The sequence below is a fragment of the Macadamia integrifolia genome, chromosome 8 (genome assembly GCF_013358625.1).
Source record: "Macadamia integrifolia cultivar HAES 741 chromosome 8, SCU_Mint_v3, whole genome shotgun sequence".
Classification (NCBI taxonomy): Eukaryota; Viridiplantae; Streptophyta; class Magnoliopsida; order Proteales; family Proteaceae; genus Macadamia; species Macadamia integrifolia.
Window position 1 is genome coordinate 21282658 of NC_056564.1, and position 19746 is coordinate 21302403.

The 19746-nt window shown below is 45.5% G+C and overlaps 1 protein-coding gene across 1 annotated transcript; it reads right to left on the reverse strand.

Moving 5' to 3' along the window:
• Positions 1-576: 576 nt before the first annotated feature.
• LOC122085462 (glyoxylate/hydroxypyruvate reductase HPR3-like) lies at positions 577-17344 on the reverse strand. Its single transcript, XM_042653905.1, has 2 exons — positions 16722-17344; positions 577-1444 (listed from the first exon to the last, which is right to left on the reverse strand). The coding sequence occupies exons 1-2, from the start codon at positions 17184-17186 to the stop codon at positions 920-922; spliced, it is 990 nt and encodes a 329-aa protein (XP_042509839.1). The 5' UTR covers positions 17187-17344; the 3' UTR covers positions 577-919.
• Positions 17345-19746: the final 2402 nt, after the last annotated feature.

Genomic DNA, 19746 nt, shown 5'->3' on the forward strand with positions numbered 1-19746 from the left:
ACATATCCCCACCAAACTGAAAAAATTGCCCGAACAGGAATACCAAAGATAGGACTATGTTTCTTTTCACAAATGGTGGAGAAAGAATCTCTTAATCCACGGGTTCTGATGATTGAATTGGACTATAGGAATAGTTTCAAGGCATTTCTGACTTCTTATACTAGAAGCAGTGGGAATAATGATACTCCAACGGCTACATTCTCTTCACAATTTGTAGCTCAAATTGAACAAACAAAGAACAACCCTTTCATTCTTCCCACTCCTCAGTAATCCTAATTTTGAACTCGACTTTAGTTAGCACATTAGAGGGAAATGTTCCCTTGCATTATACATTTATATCATTCTCCTCCCATGCTTTGTTCATTCTTTTGGAAAGCATGAAAAAGCCTATCATGCATGTAATAAAAGAAAGGGAAGTAGTTTTTTGTATGGGAGCATGGCTTTTCCACAGGGTCCCCGTGTGTCTCTCTCTCTCCTTCCGAAACAAGGGCAAATGTGTCTTTTCACCAGGGAGGAGAAAGAGAGACAAAAGACACATGGGAGCACGGATGTAAGCCACGCTTCAAAATAGAGTACTTTTTCCCTAAAATAAAATCTCAATGTATAAACATAACTTTTAGTTGCTTTTTCATGCCTTCCAAAAAGAAAGTGCAAAACATGAGCAGGGAAAAATTCCAACTAGGGTCTTTCCCTCTGATAAACAAACCATATATACTACCCAAGGAATCCTAGACATAATAGGAGTTATTGTAGAACTTCATGGTTGTGCATCTCCAAAAATGGAATTACGCATGCGCCGAATGAATCATCCACAAGAGATGATAGATAATGCCGGCCAACAGAGACATTTATCTTTGGTACCTGTTTCCCATGGTGATCAAATTTCATGTTGGTTTCTGTCATGGAATAGATGATCTTCTCATTCATCCTTCACCTCAGAAAGCAATGGTTTATTTGAGAAGAATGCCTCCAAGTTGGCTATCAGCAAATCCTGCAATGACGAATCGGATTCTTCTGTAAAGACAGCTTTATGTGGAGATAATACAACATTATCCAAGTCACGAAGCTCTTTGGGAAGATGAGGCTCATTCTCAAACACATCCAGACCAGCACCTCCAATTTCACCTTTCACCAAACACTGAACCAATTCCTTTTCATCAATGAGAGCTCCACGTCCCACATTAACAATAACTCCTTTCTCTCCCAGTGCCAATAATACATCCTTGTTAATGATGTGGTATGTTTCCTTGTTCAATGCACAACAAATAATGAGAACATCACTATTAGCTGCAAGGTCAAGGACATCCGAACAGTATGGAAATGCAACAGATGGCTTCTTCTTCCTTGAGTTGTAAGAGATACTGCAGCCAAAGGCCACAAGCCTTTTTGCAACTTCAGAGCCTATACGTCCCAGCCCAACAATCCCCAAGCTCTTTCCTCTCAACTGCATTCACCACCATAGCATACAAACATCAGAAAACCCACAATGCTGACTTTGCCTATCTTATACTTAGAATCCTACAGAAGCTCATAAAAATGCCTTAACACGAATAACATAGTGAGTCATATGCTAAACCAGATATCCTGTTTTACATTAACAAGGTCTAAAACATGGATTGAACAATAATTTTTTGTGCTACTAAAAGTGGTAGAGATGCATAGTAGTTGAACCGAAAATTTCAATTGTTAAATTCACGAAAAACAAGAAATGAAACACGTCTGAAGTCCAATAAATTTTGTTGCCTTTGATCTTCGTTAGAACATATAAACATGTTATTGTGTGCAACAACCCAACAATCTTAACACTTTGTTAAACTGAATTTGACAAGCAAGCACTACAAAGCCGAAAGCAAATTATCATTACAAGCTTCTAAATGATCCTGATGAGGGTAAATTCCTCTGACCACAGCACGGCCAGAGAGCGTCCGAACTAATGATGCATTGCCACCACGGCCCCTCATCAGTCCGAGCTGCCACCTCGGCTCCTCATCAGGCCAAGCTACTACCTCAGCCCACCTCGGCCCCTCATCAGTCTGAGCTGCCACCTCGGCTCCTCATCAGGCCGAGCTACTAGCTCGGCCCACCTCGGCCCCTCATCAGTCCGAGCTGCCACCTCGGCTCCTCATCAAGCAGAGCTACTACCTCGCCCCCTCATCAGTCCGAGATGCCACTTCAGCTCCTCATCAGGCCATATTTGTGATACCCTACTTTTTAAACCTGACCTAATTACACGGTTGACCCGGTTTAACCATGCAGGACCCGAACCAGAGAGGGTTAAGGCGGGTTCCTTATGGACCATGATGGCAAGGGTGACTTTGAACACAGGTTGGCCAGACAAGTCCGAGTTTGTGCCAGAGGAGACGGGTGTACCCAAGCCGTGCACATGCACGTATCATAAGGTCATGTATGGGTAATGCTGGTATGTAGCCGTATCCTAAAGTGCATACGTATAATATACCTTGTGCTGAGAGTGAGATACATGCCGAGAGTCGAATTCTGTCAAAATCCCACTTGTTGGCTAATTTTCGACCCTCAAGTGGGTGGTCACAGGCGGGCACATCCCCCCACCTGAGTGACCCACCCATGTGGTTACTAGATATATTAAAAAGTATAAATAACATTTATTGTGTTTTTCATTTTCTTATTATTACACTAAAGAGTTGGTGAGAAGAGTAAAGAGGAGAGAGAAAAGAAGAGAGAAAAGAAAACGAGGAAGAAGAAAGGGGAAGGAAGAGGAGGAAGAAATGGATTTAAGCGGCGCCAAGGTTTGATCTTCTCATTTCGACTCCGGAAGAGTGATCCCCAACACGAGATCTATGATTGGAGGTGAGCAAAGGCTATGCTTCTTAAACTTTCACCAAACCCAAGTAAAACCCTTGATTTGAGTAGAGTTCCTTGAGATCTTGTAAATCCCACTTGAGATGATGAATCTAAGGTTTAATAGATGGTCTATGCGTTGATTTTGAAGGATTTGAAGAAGTGTTTACAAGATTTGGGAAGCATTGGTGATTTCTTGAGCTAAGAAGTGATTTTGGGGTTTGAAAGAGTTCTTGAGCAAAGAAGGTAAGATGGTTTTTCAATCCTTAAATCTAACTTAGATCTAGGTTAGAATCATCTTATAAGACCTTGGATGTGTGAAAAATGTGATTGGAAAAGCCCCATTTGATTTTCCAAAGATTGGGGAAAGTTTTAAGGAAGAGGGAAATTTTTCGCCCTCTCAGGTGGGCTGGGACCGGTGGGCCGCACAGCCCGCCTGAGAAGGCAGGCCCTCGGCTGGGATCGGTGGGCCGGGACCAACAGGTCGAACGGCTTGCCTGAAAAGATCGACGGGCCCAGATCGACGGGCCAAACAGCTCGCCTGAGAAGACCGATGGGCCGGCCCGCCCACCTGAGAAGACAGGTGGGTCGTGACAGGTGGGCTATCCGACCCACCTGAGAGGCCCCCAACGTGATTTTTGTGTCCGAATGGACCCAAAACGGATGGACAATCTTCTTTTATGATTTTAAACATGATTTAACCATCAAATCTTGTTAGTTTTGACCCCAAGGTGGTGAAATGCTAACCCCATTCACTTATGATAGGTTCACTAAAATTTACGTTTCTCGCGCTAGATCTCACCCGTATCGGGCGTGAGTCTTTGTACACAACAAGTAAGTGGGGAGAGGATGTTTGACTTTATTTTAAGGCTTGTTTGGCATCATTCAATTATATCTAGACTAGCCATGACATCATGCAAATTATGTGTAGCTTAGTCATCCTCATATGATTATGACATGTATGTTGTGTTTTACATTCTCAATGTTAAATGATTGATGTGATTATATGATGAATGATGGGATCACTGTGCATGATGCATTATTAGACTAGATGTCGTAGTCAACTTGGAAACGAGTGCATTGGTGGCCCGTGGAATGGGACACGATGGCACTATGCAATCGTACTATGTCATATAGGAGCATGCGGTTTAGGATTATCATCTTCCCATGCTACGACCCTTCCCAACAGGGATTGAGGTGTTGGGTTATCACTTGGGGGGAAGTAGTGGTCACGGTTGTCGGGTCACTGTGGCGGTTAGACATACACCCAGATGGTTATTAGGACAGTCGATAACCTCAGTGGTATATTCAAGAGGGTCAATCGTACTACTTTTAAATTTCTGGGGTCAGTACCTTTACTTTTTGTCATTTACTTTTATGTTGAGAGCCAGTGGTCGGCATGTTTTACTTTTCTGAGTACTCATGGTGGGCCTTCTCCGACAACCTTATGGGCGTATCATGGGATGGAGTTCACGGCTCGTACCCAAGGCATACGCGCACTGTGGTTGTAGTAGCACCAAACTAAAGACTTAGTAATGTTGTTTAGGTGGATGAGATTTAAAATGAATTGCATAGCATATAGTGCATATGGATGTGATTGTTGTATGGATTGTTATGTGGTCCTTCTTTTCACTTGCTGAGCTAGTGAGCTCATCCCACGTGCGTACCTCTTTTAGATGATTTTGCATGTCACCAGCCTGAAGATCAAAGGTCGGGCCCCACAGTTGAGTTTCCCAATGAGGATTGGTGGGTCCCCGAGGAGTATGAGCACGACACGGATTGCACATGCGAGGGTTGTGCTGCAAGACCGCAGTATTGACGCCATACAGAGTTTTACTTTTTGATTCTTTTGATGACCCCTTTTTGTGTACTTGATACTTGAATTGCTATTCTTTTGTGTAAATATCATGCCTGCGGGCCCACATGTATTTATCTATATACTACAATTTGGGTATCAAGTATATTGGGGGTATTTACAGGTAAATTAAGTCTTCTGCTGAACTTTTGAATGTTTATCTTAGATGTGTGTATGCTGTGGTTGGGTACTATATCAAATGATCCTGGTAGGTTTGGGTTAACCGGAGTTAACCCGGTCACCGATCCTGTTCTGTGTGAACGAGGTGTGACAGTACTTCCACCCCGGCCTCTCCTCTGACTGAGTTGCCACCTCAACCCGGCATTATTAGGCAGGGCTCCTAGAAATGTGCTCTCATCCACTCCTACATTCAAGGAACGTAATCCTTGATCACAAAGATGGGACTCTATCCACTACACATCATCAGAGGCATCCACTGTTCTCACAACCCACACCTCCGAAATAAGAGAGGAGTATTCTTGAAAGATGCCCTGGAATCAGGAATATTCCTAGAGTCAGAGAGCCACTCTCCTTAAGGACTCCACGCCCAGTAGGACTCTCCACGGACTTCCTCCTTTCTCCACTCCATCAGTAGCCTATAAATACCAAGTTAAGCCTCTATTGTGAAGATCGATCACTTCTTTTGATTGAAAACTCTCTTGAGTATCTGCTGTGGAAATATCTGACTTAGGCATCGGAGAGTCCCCCATCGGGTTATCCCGGCTCTCCCCTATCTTCTCTTCTATACAGATCTGCTGGAGTATCAGGAGCTACAAAGAAGATCGGCTGGTCAATTTTTATCACATCAGATTGAAGCCGTCCGTGGGAACCTGTTACAAAAAGCTACCTTGAATCAATGCAATTAAGGAGTGAGAAGGTCATTTTCTAACGCGAGTAAGATCCTCTCGTGATTCACTTCTTAAACACCCTCATCCACCCCCAATGGCAGATCAGGAGAATGCCCCCGTGGAGAACCCTTCACAAAGACCCCCGCAAGCCCAGCCTGATGCAGATGTTACCCTAGGAGAGGGAGATCAGTTCGAGCAAAACCCTCAACAGTCTCGTCAAGGCTTGTCATCCCGAGTGACTCACGCAAATATGGAAGAACAGATGCAGAGCCTGCAGCTACAGCTGCAGGTGTTAGCAACAAACACTCTAGTACGGGACTTCATACGTCAGTCTGGCTTGGCACTCCCTGTGCCCGCACTGGCTAAGCTCAGCTTCCGAGGTAGGCTTTGAACAGGTAACCTCGAGATGAATCACCTAAAAACAGTGTCACCCCTCAATCAATACCCAGGAGGGGATCGATCAGAACATAACCGAGAGATGCCAACAAGGGCCCCTTTCTGCCCAAAATGGGAGGGCTCGTCGTTCCACACGTAACCGAAGTCCTGAAACACATGATGCCCATAGATCCCCACCCAGGGCAGGGGGACGTCAGTGTTCACCGCAAAGGTCAACAAGAGGGGTGCATCCACGTGGAGAGGGATGCAAGAACACCTCACAAAGAACAGCTCAGGAAGCGCCACCCCATGGAGGCCATCAAGACTCGCCTCCTAGGCCAGCCAGGGGTGCAAAGTAGCAAGGCCAGGATCGGCCTAGCAGGCACCAAGACTGAGGAAGATGTCCCAAAAGAGCTAAAAGGGAGCGCCACTCACCGAATCGCCTAGCTGAGGAAAGAAGGGACGACCTGGAGAGCCACATCCAACGCCTCACTGAGAGGGTAGAAGGAATGCAGAGGCAAAGGCACCCAGCTGACATAATGGTAACCTCGGCCCATAATGCACTATCTGATGAGCTGATAGATGCCAAGCTGCCCCTAAATTTCATGATACCTATTTTTAATGCATATGATGGCACCACGGACCCCTATAATCATCTCCTATACTACAGTTCAGCCATGATAGTCCATGGGAAATCAGACATAATTCTCTACCGAGCTTTCGTAGCCTCATTAAAAGGGGCCGCACTGGTGTGGATGTCAAACTTGCAGCTCCGATCCATTCATAGCTATAAAGAACTGACGAGATCATTCCTCACACGTTTCCAAGCTCGTATGAAGCAGAAGTAGACTACGTAAAATGTGATGAACATGAGGTAGGGAGCAAGGGAGACTATAAGGGAGTTCCTTGCCCGATTCACCAAGGCAATGCTAGAGGTAAAAAACCTACCAGAAGGAGTGGTATATAACACATTGTGCAATGGAGTAATGCACCCTGATCTAGTCTAATCTCTTACCCTCGACTTGCCAGAGACAATGCCCAAGCTGTTAAGACGATGCAATCAATATGCCAACATGGAAGAAGTTCTAGCTGCCAGAGGGATAGCTGATAGGGGTGACCATTCAGAGAAAGAGAAGAGGAGGCCTCCGATGCCTAAGGAGGATTCTCGAGAGCCGAAAAAGAACAGAACAGATCGACCGCTTGATATAGCTGAACCCAAGTGATATGAGCTTGACCGTTCGTGAACAAACCTACACTTAAAGATCCAAGACCATAAGTATTTTCACTGGCTCAGGCCAATGACGGCAAAACCAGAGGAGAGGAACCCTAATCGGTATTACCGATACCATTGGGATTATGGACATGACACTGAAGACTGTAAGTCTCTGAAACAGGAAATTGATGTGCTCATCAGGGCGGGGTACCTTAATAAGTATTTGAAGCAGAAGTATGGTGAGAACTGGCCCGAGCCGAGGAGAGATGAGGCCGGGCCAAGCCAAGATAGGACCAAGCCACCCAAGGAACTAACCACAGACCGAGCTGACACGTACGATAACTAACTTGTGGGTTTGACTATCCTAACAATCATGGGCAGACCCATGACGAAATCTGTCAAAAAGGCCAAAGCTTACTAACGGTTTATATGCATCACGGAATAGCCCGTCAAGGCCCTCAGGCCGAATCCACCCATTACATTCTCTGACAGAGACCTGGAAGAGCTGAACTGGCCTCACAACAACTCCGTCGTGGTTCAACTAGTGGTGGCCAACCACCCCTTCCACAGGGTCCTAGTGGACACAGGAGCCTCTATTGACCTCATGTCCTACGAAGCTTTCATGAAATTGGGGCTTGGCGCTGAAGCCTTAAAGCCAGCCTCAGGACCCTTGTACGGATTTTCAGGCACACCAACAAAGCTAGAAGGAGTTGTTAACTTGCCAATAACCATCGGTTAGGGAGCTCAAATGGCCACTACCATAGTTTCTTTCATGGTCGCCAAGATAGCCTCACCCTACAATACAATCCTTAGCCGGCTTGGTCTTAATGGCCTTGGAGCGGTTGTGTCCACCAAGCATATGAAATTCAAGTTCTCTACCAGCAACGGAATCGGGGAATGCAAATCTAGCCAAAAGGAATCCCAGAAGTGCTATGCCAACTTCATAAAGTCTATCAAGAAGCTATGCTCTGGCTTAGCATGTATGGTAGAAATCGTCGATTGCCACAATGAAAGCCTCCAAAACCGAGCCAAGCCAATTGAACAGCTGCTCACTCTCCCAATTACTGAGGCTGAGCCATCAAAGACTGTTCAGCTCGGAGCATTATTAAGCTCCTAACGCCGCAACGAAATTTTGAACTTCCTTGACGAAAACTCTGATATTTTTACGTGGAAGGCTTCTGATATGCCAGGCATCTCCAGGGTCGTAGTTGAGCATAGTCTGGATGTTAACCCTAGCTTCAGGCCGATCCAGCAAAAGCGGAGGAACTTCATGACTGAGCAAAACACCATCCTCAATGAGGAGGTTGATAAACTCCTAGTTGTAGGGTTTGTTAGGAAAGTAAAATACCCAACCTGGCTAGCCAATGTAGTCATGGTTTCGAAGTCTAATGAGAAGTGGAGGATTTGCATAGACTACACCGACTTGAAAAAAGCCTATCCCAGGGACTGCTATCTTTTGTCCAGGATTGACTCCCTTATAGACTCAACTGTAGGCCATGAGATGCTGACCTTCATGGATGCATATTTCAGTTATAACCAGATAAAGATGAAGGCAGAAAATGAGGAGAAAACTGCATTCCTCACCACTCAGGGCAACTATTGCTACACTGCAATGTTGTTTAGCCTTAAGAATGCAGGAGCCACTTACCAGAGAATGTTTCAAATCCAGATCGGAAGAAACATGGAAGTTTATGTTGATAACAAGCTAGTCAAGAGTGCAAAAGGCACTAATCATGTGCTAGATCTGAAGGAAGCTTTCGATGTCCTACGGTAGAACCAGATGAAGTTAAATCCTACCAAGTGTGCATTTTGAGTAACCTCTGGGAAGTTCCTAGGCTTCCTAGTATCATAAAGGGGAATAAAAGCAAACCCCTCCAAAATTGAGGCCATTCAAGAAATGCGTCCACCAAGAACATTCGCGAAGTTCAGAAGCTGACAGGGTGCCTGGCTGCACTAAACAGGTTCCTATCTTGAGCTGGAGACAAGTGTCTTCCTTTCTTCAAGCTACTAAAAGGAGGAAAAGGGCAACATCAATTTTGTTGGATGGAGGAATGCAAAGTGGCCTTTGAAGAAATTAAAGCCTACCTGACCAGGCCCCCACTGCTAAGCCGGCCAGAGCCAGGAGAGGTGCTACAGCTTTATCTTACTACTTCCTTTGTAGCTGTTAGCACAGTTCTCATAAAAGAAGAGGGAAAGACCCAGAAGCCCGTCTACTATGTGAGTCATGTGCTCCTCGATGCAGAAACACGGTACCTGAGAATTGAGAAGTTTGCATTAACATTGATCGTGGTAGCCATGAAGCTGAGGCCTTACTTCCAAGCACACACCATAGTTGTACTGACGGATCAGCCACTGAAGAAGTCACTTCACAGCCCTAGCATAGTAGGATGGATGGTGAGCTGAGCTATCGAGTTAAGTGAGCATAACATTGAATTTCGACTAAGAAGTGCAATCAAGGGTCAGGCACTGGCTGATTTCTTGGTAGAATGTACACAGACTGAAGAAGAGACAGCGACAGAGGCCAAGCCAAACAGAAAGTGGAAACTCTTTGTTGATGGATCCAGCACCACAACAAGGAGCGGTGCAAGACTTGTGCTGCAGAGCCCAGAGGAATTCGTGATACAGTATGCCCTTAGATTCACATTCCCTACGATAAACAATGAAGCAGAATATGAAGCCCTAATAGCGGGAATCAAACTGGCAAAGGATGTAATGGAAGATGACATGGTCGCACATAGTGACTCACAACTGATCGTGAACCGAGTCGATGGGCAATATGAGGCCAAAGAAGAGAGAATGGTCAAATATCTGAAATAAGCTTATTGTTTTATCACTGGCTTCAGCACTTTCGCAATAGTACAAGTCTCGTGAGATGAAAAAACAGTAGCAAGTGCCCTCTCCACACTAGCTACAATGGAACTCAGTGATTGCGCAAGCTCGGTATACTTTGAAGTACTAGAAAAACCTACCTATGAGCAAAAAGTGATGTGCAGCAATGCACAGTCAACCGAGCCAAGCTGGATGGACCCCATTGCAGATTATTTGCGAGATGGATATCTCTCAGGAGATCAGACAGAAGCAAGAGGAGTTAAAAGGAGAACAGCCAACTACACCCTCCAAGGAGGAGTACTATACAAAAGGGCAATATCTTGACCCCTGCTGAAGTGCCTACCACTGAGTCAAGTTGAAGAGACACTCCGGGAGGTCCATGAAGGAATTTAAGGAGGACACATGGGAGGAAGGGCACTGGCCTATAAGGTGTTGCGTCAAGGATTCTACTGGCCAAAAATATAGTAAGTGCAATGAAGTTCGTCCAGCGATGCTTTAAGTGTCAAGTGCACGCCCCAATGTCGCACATCCCTACTACAAAATTTAACTCCATAATCTGCCCGATCCTATTCGCGATGTGGGGAATGAATATCTTAGGATAGTTCAAGAAAGGCAAGGGCGGTGTCCAGTTATTGATTGTTGCCATTGATTACTTCACTAAGTGGGTGGAAGCGTGTCCCCTAGCAAAGATCATTGAGCAGGCGGTAGAAAAGTTCGTAAGGGACGACGTCATATACCGCTTCGATGTCCCAAAAGTACGCGTCACAAATAATGGGTGACAATTCTACAATCAAAAATTCAGGCTCTTCTGCAGTAACTTTAACATTGATTTTCAAAACACTGTAGTAGCACACCCACAGTCGAACGGTCAGGCAGAAAAGGCCAACCACATACTTCTGGATGGAAAAAAGAAGAGGTTGGACCGAGAGAAGAAGAACTGGGCTGACCAGCTACTCAATATACTTTGGGCATATCGTACCTCAGCTTGGACCCCTACAAAGGAAACTCTGTTTCGATTGGCATACGGGACTGAAGCCTTAACCCCTGTAGAGGTGACCCAAGCTTCATTCTGATCGACAACGTTTGATGCATCACAGAACGAGGCAAGGCTCCAAGCAAATATCGACTTCATAGATGAAGTTCGAAAAGAAGCTCTATTGCGAAATGAAACCTACAAGAAAAAAGTATGGCAGTATCACAATCGAAAGGTTCGACCACGAGGATTCATAGTAGGTGACTTGGTCCTTAGAAAAACAACTGCAACGGACCCGAGAAGTGAGGGCAAGCTAAGCGTGAACTGGGAAGGCCCTTACATAGGCTCCAAAGTGGTTCACCCTAGTACTTACCACTTAAAGACTCAGGGGGTACAGCTATACCAAGAGCATGGAATGTCGAAAATCTCAAAAAAATTTACCATTAGATCACATTGAAGTCCCGCATGACCGGGTGTTAGTCTTATAGATTTTATAGTCTCAGCACCTTAGACCTTAGTTTTCATATTTCAATTATTCAATTTCATTCATGGAGTGGATTGGACTCTATTTTGGAGCAATGTATTTGTCACAAGTGCATGCCACATATCAATAAACGAAGAAGCTTCTCTTAAATATCTAACTTATCTAAGACCGAGCCCCAGCTCGGCACTACTAAGACGAAACCCAGGTTTGGCACCTTTAGACCTTAACACAAGGCATCAAGACCGAGCTTCAGCTCGGTAATGTCTAAGACCGAGCCCCAGCTCTGCAATACCAAGACCAAACCCCAGTTTGGCATCTCAAGACCTTAACATCTAAGGCCTTAAGACCGAGCTTCAGCTCGACAACATCTAAAACCGAGCCCCAACTCAGCATTACCAAGACCAAACCTCAGTTTGACATCTCAAAACCTTAACATCTGAGGCATTAAGACCAAGCTTTAGCTCGGCAACATCCAAGACTGAGCCCCAGCTTGGCACTACTAAGACCAAACCTTAGTTTGGCATCTCAAGACCTTAACATCTAAGGCATTATGATCGAGCTTCAACTCAGCAACATCCAAGACCGAGCCCCAGCTCGGCACTACCAAGACCGAACCCCAGTTTGGCATCTCAAGACCTTAACATCTAAGGCATTATAATCGAGCTTCAGCTGGGTAACATCTAAGACCGAGACCTAGCTCGACACTACCAAGACCCAATCCAGGTTTGGCACCTTAAGACCTTAACACAAGGCATTAAGACCGAGCTTCAGCTCGGCAACATCTAAGTCTGAGCCCCAACTCGGCACTACCAAGACCAAACCAAAGTTTGGCACCTCAAGACCTTAACATCCAAGGCATTAAGTCCATGCTTTAGCTCAGCGTCATTACTGTCCAAGTCTAGGCATAACACTTCAGAAGATTAAGATGCATAAGACAAATCCAAGCTCAACTAGATAATGGAACTACACTTACAGGGGAATGGAAGAGGCACAATGAATGAAGAAAAAAGTATCTTTCATTAATAAAAGAGGGAAAAAAATTACACACTCCCAAAGGAGACATTTACATAAAAAAAAAAAAGAAAGAGAGAAAATTACATCACTCTCGCAAGAAGGAGAAAGAGAAGGAAAAGGAGAAGATAACATCAGTATTATGGAGATTGAGGGGCTGGCTCAAGAAGGAGAGAGATGGTTCATTTGACTACTTTAGGGTCAGCTTGAGTCATCTCTTCACCAACCTCACCTTGACCGACGAGCTGCACTGAAGGAGCTGGGGCAGGAGAGCGCTGCTCACATTCTAACAGATCGTAGTCTGGCGTCTTGCCCAGGACGAACTGAATGGTGTCTTTCGAACCAGCTTAGAATAAAGCGACGTTGACTTCAACTAACCATTTCTGACCAACTTCGAAGTTCAGCCACCTCTCAGTAGCAACCTCATCATTTGACGTCAGCTCAGCCTAATGCTTCCTTTCCAGCTCAACAATCCGAGCTGTAAGTTCAGCCTCCTTCTTTCTGCTGGCCTCCTGAGCTTCGGCTAGCTCTCTCTGGAGTGCGTCCTTCTCCTTGACTAGGTCACTGTTGGTCCAGAGCTGTTTAGCAACTTCACGCTCTAGCTCGCCAGATCTCTCCTCGCTATCTCTCACCCTTTGCTCGTCATAACAGGCCCTTTTCTTCTCAATTTCCAGCTGAACAGTGGCTATCTGGAGATCCCCACAAAGACGCTTCACCTCGTCGTCAACCCTAGCATGACCAACAGCCATGCTCTCAATCGTTGAGCAGCCATAACCTCAAAAGCAAAACGCTGCAAGGCCCCAACAGAATGGTCAGTACTCGAAACATTAAGATGAACACGAAAGAGAGAAAAGCTGGGAATACTTACATCGCCCATCCGTATGTAAATCTGCTCTGCGAAGTCAATATCAAAAAACTTCGTCACTCGGGCAATGTCCCTCTTGGGATGGCTCCGGTGCACCAGATCCGAGTAGTGTTGGAGTCCAGCACGATGTCGTTCTCTATCAAGTCCACCTAGGGATCCACAGGTTGCTTCCCTATTTGAGCCAACTGGGAGGGTTGCCATACTGCACATCATCCACGAGCAAACGCCTCCTCTTTTGGCCATCCGGGCCTGCTGCAGCTCAGTCTGATGTTTTGGTCTGCCCCGACACCTTTTCTCCAGAGCCCATTGGCTCCTTGCCCTTGAGAGAGCCCGATGTCCATTGCCGAGCTGAGTACTGGACAGGCGGGGGAATCTCTTTCCTGGGCCTGCCCCCAATATTGATTGGTGAGGCCTTGTTGCCCGTTCCAGTGGGAGGGGTGGCCTTCTCGCTAAGGCTTGGGCTAGGCACGACCTTGCCCTTGTCGACAGTTTTCTTGGTGGCTTGCTCAGCTGCTTCCTTCTTCCTCGCCTCCGTTGTCGCCACGGTAAGGGCTTTGTTGTCAACCTTTACATTCACCACTGCAAAACAAAGATGAGTCGAGCTGAATTAGAATAAGAATCGAGTTGAATTAATATGAACCGAACTCAATCGAACCCTCACCAGGGACTTCACTCAGCTCCCACTCTCGGAGGAAATTTTCGTCCTGCAGCATCCGAACGTCCACTGCCTCCCCACCCAAACACATTTGATATGTTTGGAGGTCGGCCGGGGAGAGCTTGGGAGCTCAATTCGGCACTAAGAGCGTGGGCCTCACCCAGCTGCTCTTGAAGGGGTTTCCCTCCATTGCCACGTGAAAGTACCTCTCCTTCCACTTCTTCACCAAGGAGGGCATGTTAATAAACATATTCAGATCGTTGTAGGGATCGTCCCTGTCCCTCTTAGTGAAGTAGTACCATCCCGAGGTGTGCCTCTTCACCAAGAACATCTTACGGAAGACGTCCAACATCGCAGTTTGGCCCAGCTTTGAGACAAACACCTCAAAGCCAAGAATAGTGCACTAGGAGTTCAGTGTAAACTGCTTGGGGCGAGACACCAGTACTCCAAGACCGAACTGACCAACTCAGGTATCGGGATCCTAAGGCCACTCTGGAAAGCGATGTCATAGAGAGCCACTTTGTCCCTAGAGGCGTCTACACGTTTGTCTTTATCTGGGATGCGCATCACCATGTAATCAGGGATGCCATACCAACCTCGGATCAAGTCTAGAACCTTAGGCATAAGGATGCTCGGGGTGTTGACTACGATTTTCTTCTCTCCGGAGGATGAAGCAGAGCCTTCCCCCTCAAACTCTACTAGGCCAGCCTCAGGGACTTCAGTGACTGATGGGCCTGCCACCGAAGTGCTCGCTGCCACTGCACTAGGGGGCTGAGCTGGGGGCAACCGAGCCAAGATCACCCCTGGTCGGGACGGTCTCAGGCGAGACCACTTCCACAGACTCAGTACCCGAGCTGCTACCCTAGCCCTAGCTACTACCTGAGCCTGAGCTGCCACCAGAACCTGAGCTTCCATCAGAGCCTGGACCACTTGAGGTATCGTCACTGGAGGACGAAAGATCTGGATTTGGACACTCTGGGTGGTTATCCCCAGGCCTCACGACCTTCAAGGGGGTCTGTCTAGGTGGGTCACATATGGATGCCATATCATGATCACCAGGACTAACGCTCGAAAACACGGAGGGCTGAGCGGAAGAGGAATGACGAGTCACAACCATAGTGTGAGCTTACTTACTGGTCAAAGGATGAGCTTGAAAGTGACGCACTAAAGAAGACGAGATAATGGGGACGAGCTGGTAGGAGGAGCTGGTAGGAGAAGCTGGTTGGCAGTGTTCAAGAAGCCAGGCTGCTCTGAGACTCTATAGATGTCCGCGTTGAAGCTAGGAGCGAGCTGAACTAACTTTAACAGTAGAACAAATGCGAAGTTTCCTAAAAAAATGTGTCCTATTATAGGGGAAGGCGGTGGAAAATGGACGGCTGGATCTGGTTGAGATCAACGGTGAGCCAAAGCAGCCTCTTCACCTGCCCAAGGTGAAGTTACATTGCTATGACACATGGCAGAATCAACCCGTTTCGCGCTAAGCGAAAGGTGCACGATCGCGAAAGTCAACCGTATTTAATGCTCTAGCTGTCCGAACCAAACTGCTAAAGCGGGGGGCTGGTGATGAGGGTAAATTCCTCTGACCACAGCACGGCCAAAGAGCGTCCGAACTAATGTTGCATTGCCACCTAGGAGCCTCATCAGGCCAAGCTGCCACCTCGGCCCCTCATCAGGCCGAGCTACTACCTCAGCCCCTCATCAGTCTGATCTGCCACCTCAGCTCCTCATCAGGCCGTACTTCCACCTCAGCCTCTCCTCTGGCCTAGCTGCCACCTCAGCCTGGCATCATCAGGCAAGGCTCCTAGAAACATGCTCTCATCCACTCTTATATTCAAGGAATGTAATCCCTGATCACAAGGACAAAACTCTATCCACTACACGTCATCAGGGCATCCGCTCCTTTCACGACCCACACCTTCGAAATAAGAGAAGAATATTCTCGAAAGATGCCCTAGAATCAAGAATATTCCTAGAGTCAGAGAGCCATTCTCCTTAAGGACTCCACGCCCAGTAGGACTCTCCACGGACTTCCTCCTTTCTCCACTCCATCAGTAGCCTATAAATACCAAGATAAGCCTCCATTGTGAAGATCGATCACTTCTTTTGACTGAAAACTCTCTTGAGTATCTGTTGTGGAAAGATCTGACTTAGGCATCGGAGAGTCTCCCGTCGGATCAGCTCGGCTCTCCCCTGTCTTCTCTTCTGTGCAGATATGCTGGAGTATCAGGAGCTGCAAGGAAGATCGACTAGTCAATTTTTACCACACAAGATTCAAAAACACTTGAATATTTAAAGTCTTCTGAGTTTCAAAATTGACATATTAACCAGTTGTCCTGTTTAGCTTCTAGACCAAACAACAGTAACTGATACAAGCACATATCTAATGGGAGGTTCATATTGATACAACAACATACAACTATATGATTGAGGTTCCAATTATTTTAAGTGCTTCCCCTCAAAACATTATCTCTTAATGCATGCAAATTAAATATTAAAATTCAAAGCACAGAAAACAAAATCACAAACCACACCCACAAGAATTTTTTTCACGTTTACAGATCAAAGTTAAGTCCTAAGAATCTGTCATCTTAGATCCAAACTCTTCACAATGAAATCCAACTCATTAATGTTCATCTTAGACGATGAAGACAGATACCCATTACCCTCTTCCATCAGAAGTTCATTGAGAACTATGATGAAATCAACCAGAAATTGATGTTAATTAACACAACCCAATTGGGTAAAGAGTGTATCCAAGAAGTAAGAAATTGGAAGGGAGGAGAAAAAGAAGGTTACCCTGGAGCCAAGAGGATAGTCCCCCTTGGTAGGCCAAAGTCCCTGGCGAACATAGCGGTTGGCAGCAGAGATCCGTCTCAGGACATCGAGCAATAGTCCAATAGCGTAATCAGCAACGTCTTCGGAGAAACAGTCTCCAGCATTGGCTATAGCAATTCCCCTCCTCCGGCATTCGCCCAAATCAATGTGGTTGAGACCGGCACTGGTGGTGACGATGCATCCGAGTGAAGGAAGGCATCGAAGGATGTTGGCAGGAACAGGGGTTATGCCAGAACAGAGGATAGCTCTCACCGACTGACCGTGAGTGGTCAAGAAAAGCTCCGTGGGCATTGAAGACTCCCAGGCCTTGAGAAATCTGAACTTCTTCGTGAATCGATCTTCCGTAATGGCTATTGCCCGGACAGGCCGGAGCTGTAAAACCTCCGGTAGCTGTTGTTGTTTTGCTTCTTCTTCGTTGTTCACCATGGACGATAAGCTTCTGACTTCGACAGAGCAAAGAGCAAGAAGGGTCAGAAGAAGGGAAGGAGCTGAGGAAGTGGGTTATGCTTATGGAGTATCTGTCATGCTTTTGCTTTGATTGGAACGTTGGTTTCACTTTGTTTGGACACTTTTGGAGATTTTTTGTAGAGGAAGACCCCACCTGTATGGGATCAAAATCCTCTATTTTTCCCATCCATGTTTTTCCTTGTTTTGCTACCTACAGAACGCGACACGTGGACAATAAGGAGACCAACGGTCAAGATTGGGTGAGGATTATTACATCCGGTGCGTTGATTTTAAAATTGTCCACGTATCACGTTCTGCAGGTAGCAAAACAAGGAAAAACATGGATGAGAAAAACAGAGGATTATTTTCCACCTGGTAGTAGGTGTTGGACATAATGGAAATGGATCTAATGGTTGATTTTGGTTAGGTTGAATGCGTAGGTAGGGACTGATTCCTTTCGATTTTGATTCTTAGTTGATACAGTTGTGGAAAAATAGAATCACCGGACTCACATCCTAACATTTTTTTATCAATAATAAAGAGATTCATATCCTAGGATCCACTGAAAAACAGTTGTTATGATGCTTCGCTTCATTTTTAAAAAGGTTTTTTATTATCTACAGAACAACGTTCTGGCACGATGCCAAATAAGAGAGAGAGGGAGGGGGAGAGAGAGAGAAGGATGATCCACAAACGAAATAATGAAACGGTAAACAGCAGCTTTGGATATGGATTCGCTTTCTTTCAGTGCGATCAAGCAATGAGTGGTGATGGGATTAACAATGTTGAGAGAATTCTGAAGCAGGGTTCGATCATCCCCAAGAAGCCGAATAAGGACAGATGGCAGGTGAAGAAGTTCCAAACACTTTTTTGCCAGCAAAGCAGAATTCACAAGGGCCGATTTTTATGGGTTAAGTCCCTCCATTCTTTTTGGTTGACAAATGGTTCCATGAGGTGGTGGGAAATGCTTTCTAGTGCCATTGGACCAATAAAAGTCCCCGCAGATATTGTCCTGAGTTTTATGAATGGACGAGGGATGTTGAAACATGATATCATGTATAGAGGCATAGCCGAGAGAGTGAACTGAATAAGTGCCAACTTGCCTGCAGGGCTGAGAAACTGAGTCTTCCAATGCTTAAATACTTCAAGTTGGGCAGTAGGAGCAATTAGGAAGAATTATCTTAATTGTCTTTTAATGACAAAGTGCACATTGGGGCTGAATTGCGTTCTAGATTTGGCAATATTGATGGACTGGCCAAAGAATTTGCAATAGCTTTCCAATACCTTGTTCAGACACCTAGCTTCTTGCATGGATGCCTTACCAAAAAGGATGAGATCATCAGCACTTGGTTCGCTTCATACTGGGTCCAAAAGTCACTTCTTTTTCTTTTTTTCTCATTTAGATTTTTTTTTTCAAACAAGAGAACTTTGTCTGCTTGTGTGGACACTGGACCAACACACATGTTGTTATTGTAGATTCTCACATCATTGGTAACTACAGATCACAAATGAAGAACTAGCCCAAAGCCGATCCCCAGGGAATGCTCTACGAAGCTCAATTTAGAAAATGGGTGAGAATGAAAAACTCCTACTGATGGTTCAAAATTGCTTACCTTCACCTTCTGAGTATTTTTTATACCGTGGTTGATGAAAACTTATATTGGTCCATAGGTCTCTTTCCATGATGACCTAGACCTGCTGGAGAGTGGTGGACCCTGTTCTTGCCTAGACTGAGGTGGTTGATTTCATCATAAGTAATCTAAGATCCTAACAGTTAACCCATGGTCACTCTCATGTTAAGTAATCGTGGTTGTAACGGCCGCTTTACCCATGGTTGGCCATGCATTTAATAACTGTCTGATTATAGTTAAGTTTGTTAGCTCTAGTTAAGTTTGGAAATGGTTACGAGTATCACTTATCAGATCTTGGTATGAGGTTTCTTGTGGCGTTCAAAGGAGGTTGATCGTCTGATCGTGATCATCTAATCATCCTACAGTTGGGTTCTCGATGGTCTTGGATCAAGTCTACTACTCTTCTTGTCGTCCAACCGTCTGATCATTCCATATACATGTCGATACCTCATTGGTTGGTCATACCATGGTAAATCACATGCCAATGGAAGGCCGCATGAAAGCATCGAGGTAAGGGGTAGTGTGATCTATTTATCTCTAGATGCAGAGACATGCAAACGGGTAAGGTCTTCTCTCTCTCTCTCTCTCTCTCTCTCTCTCTCTCTCTCTATTTTATTTTATTTTATTTCATTGGGGTTCTTCACAAGAGGAGAGGGGGTAAGGTCTTTTTTTCTATTTTTATTTTTTTAGGGGGTTTAGTGTTTTCTAACCGCAAGAGGCCCTACACCCACACATGGGAGGCAACCCCGGGCAGGGGCACAGTGGTCATTATTACACGCCACTATGTTTGTGGTGTAGGGGCCTCCCATGAACATAAAACTGTCCCACTTTTAGTGTTAGAGAAGGGAGAGGGAGGAATGGATTTATATATATATATATATATATATTTTTTTTTTTTTTTTTTTTTT

Coding starts and splice junctions, on each gene's coding strand:
- LOC122085462 (XM_042653905.1), bottom strand. CDS start 17,186: ATGGTGAACAACGAAGAAGAAGCAAAACAACAACAGCTACCGGAGGTT. Junction 1,445..16,721: donor ACTATCCTCTTGGCTCCAGG/GTAACCTTCTTT, acceptor TGGTGAATGCAG/TTGAGAGGAAAGAGCTTGGG.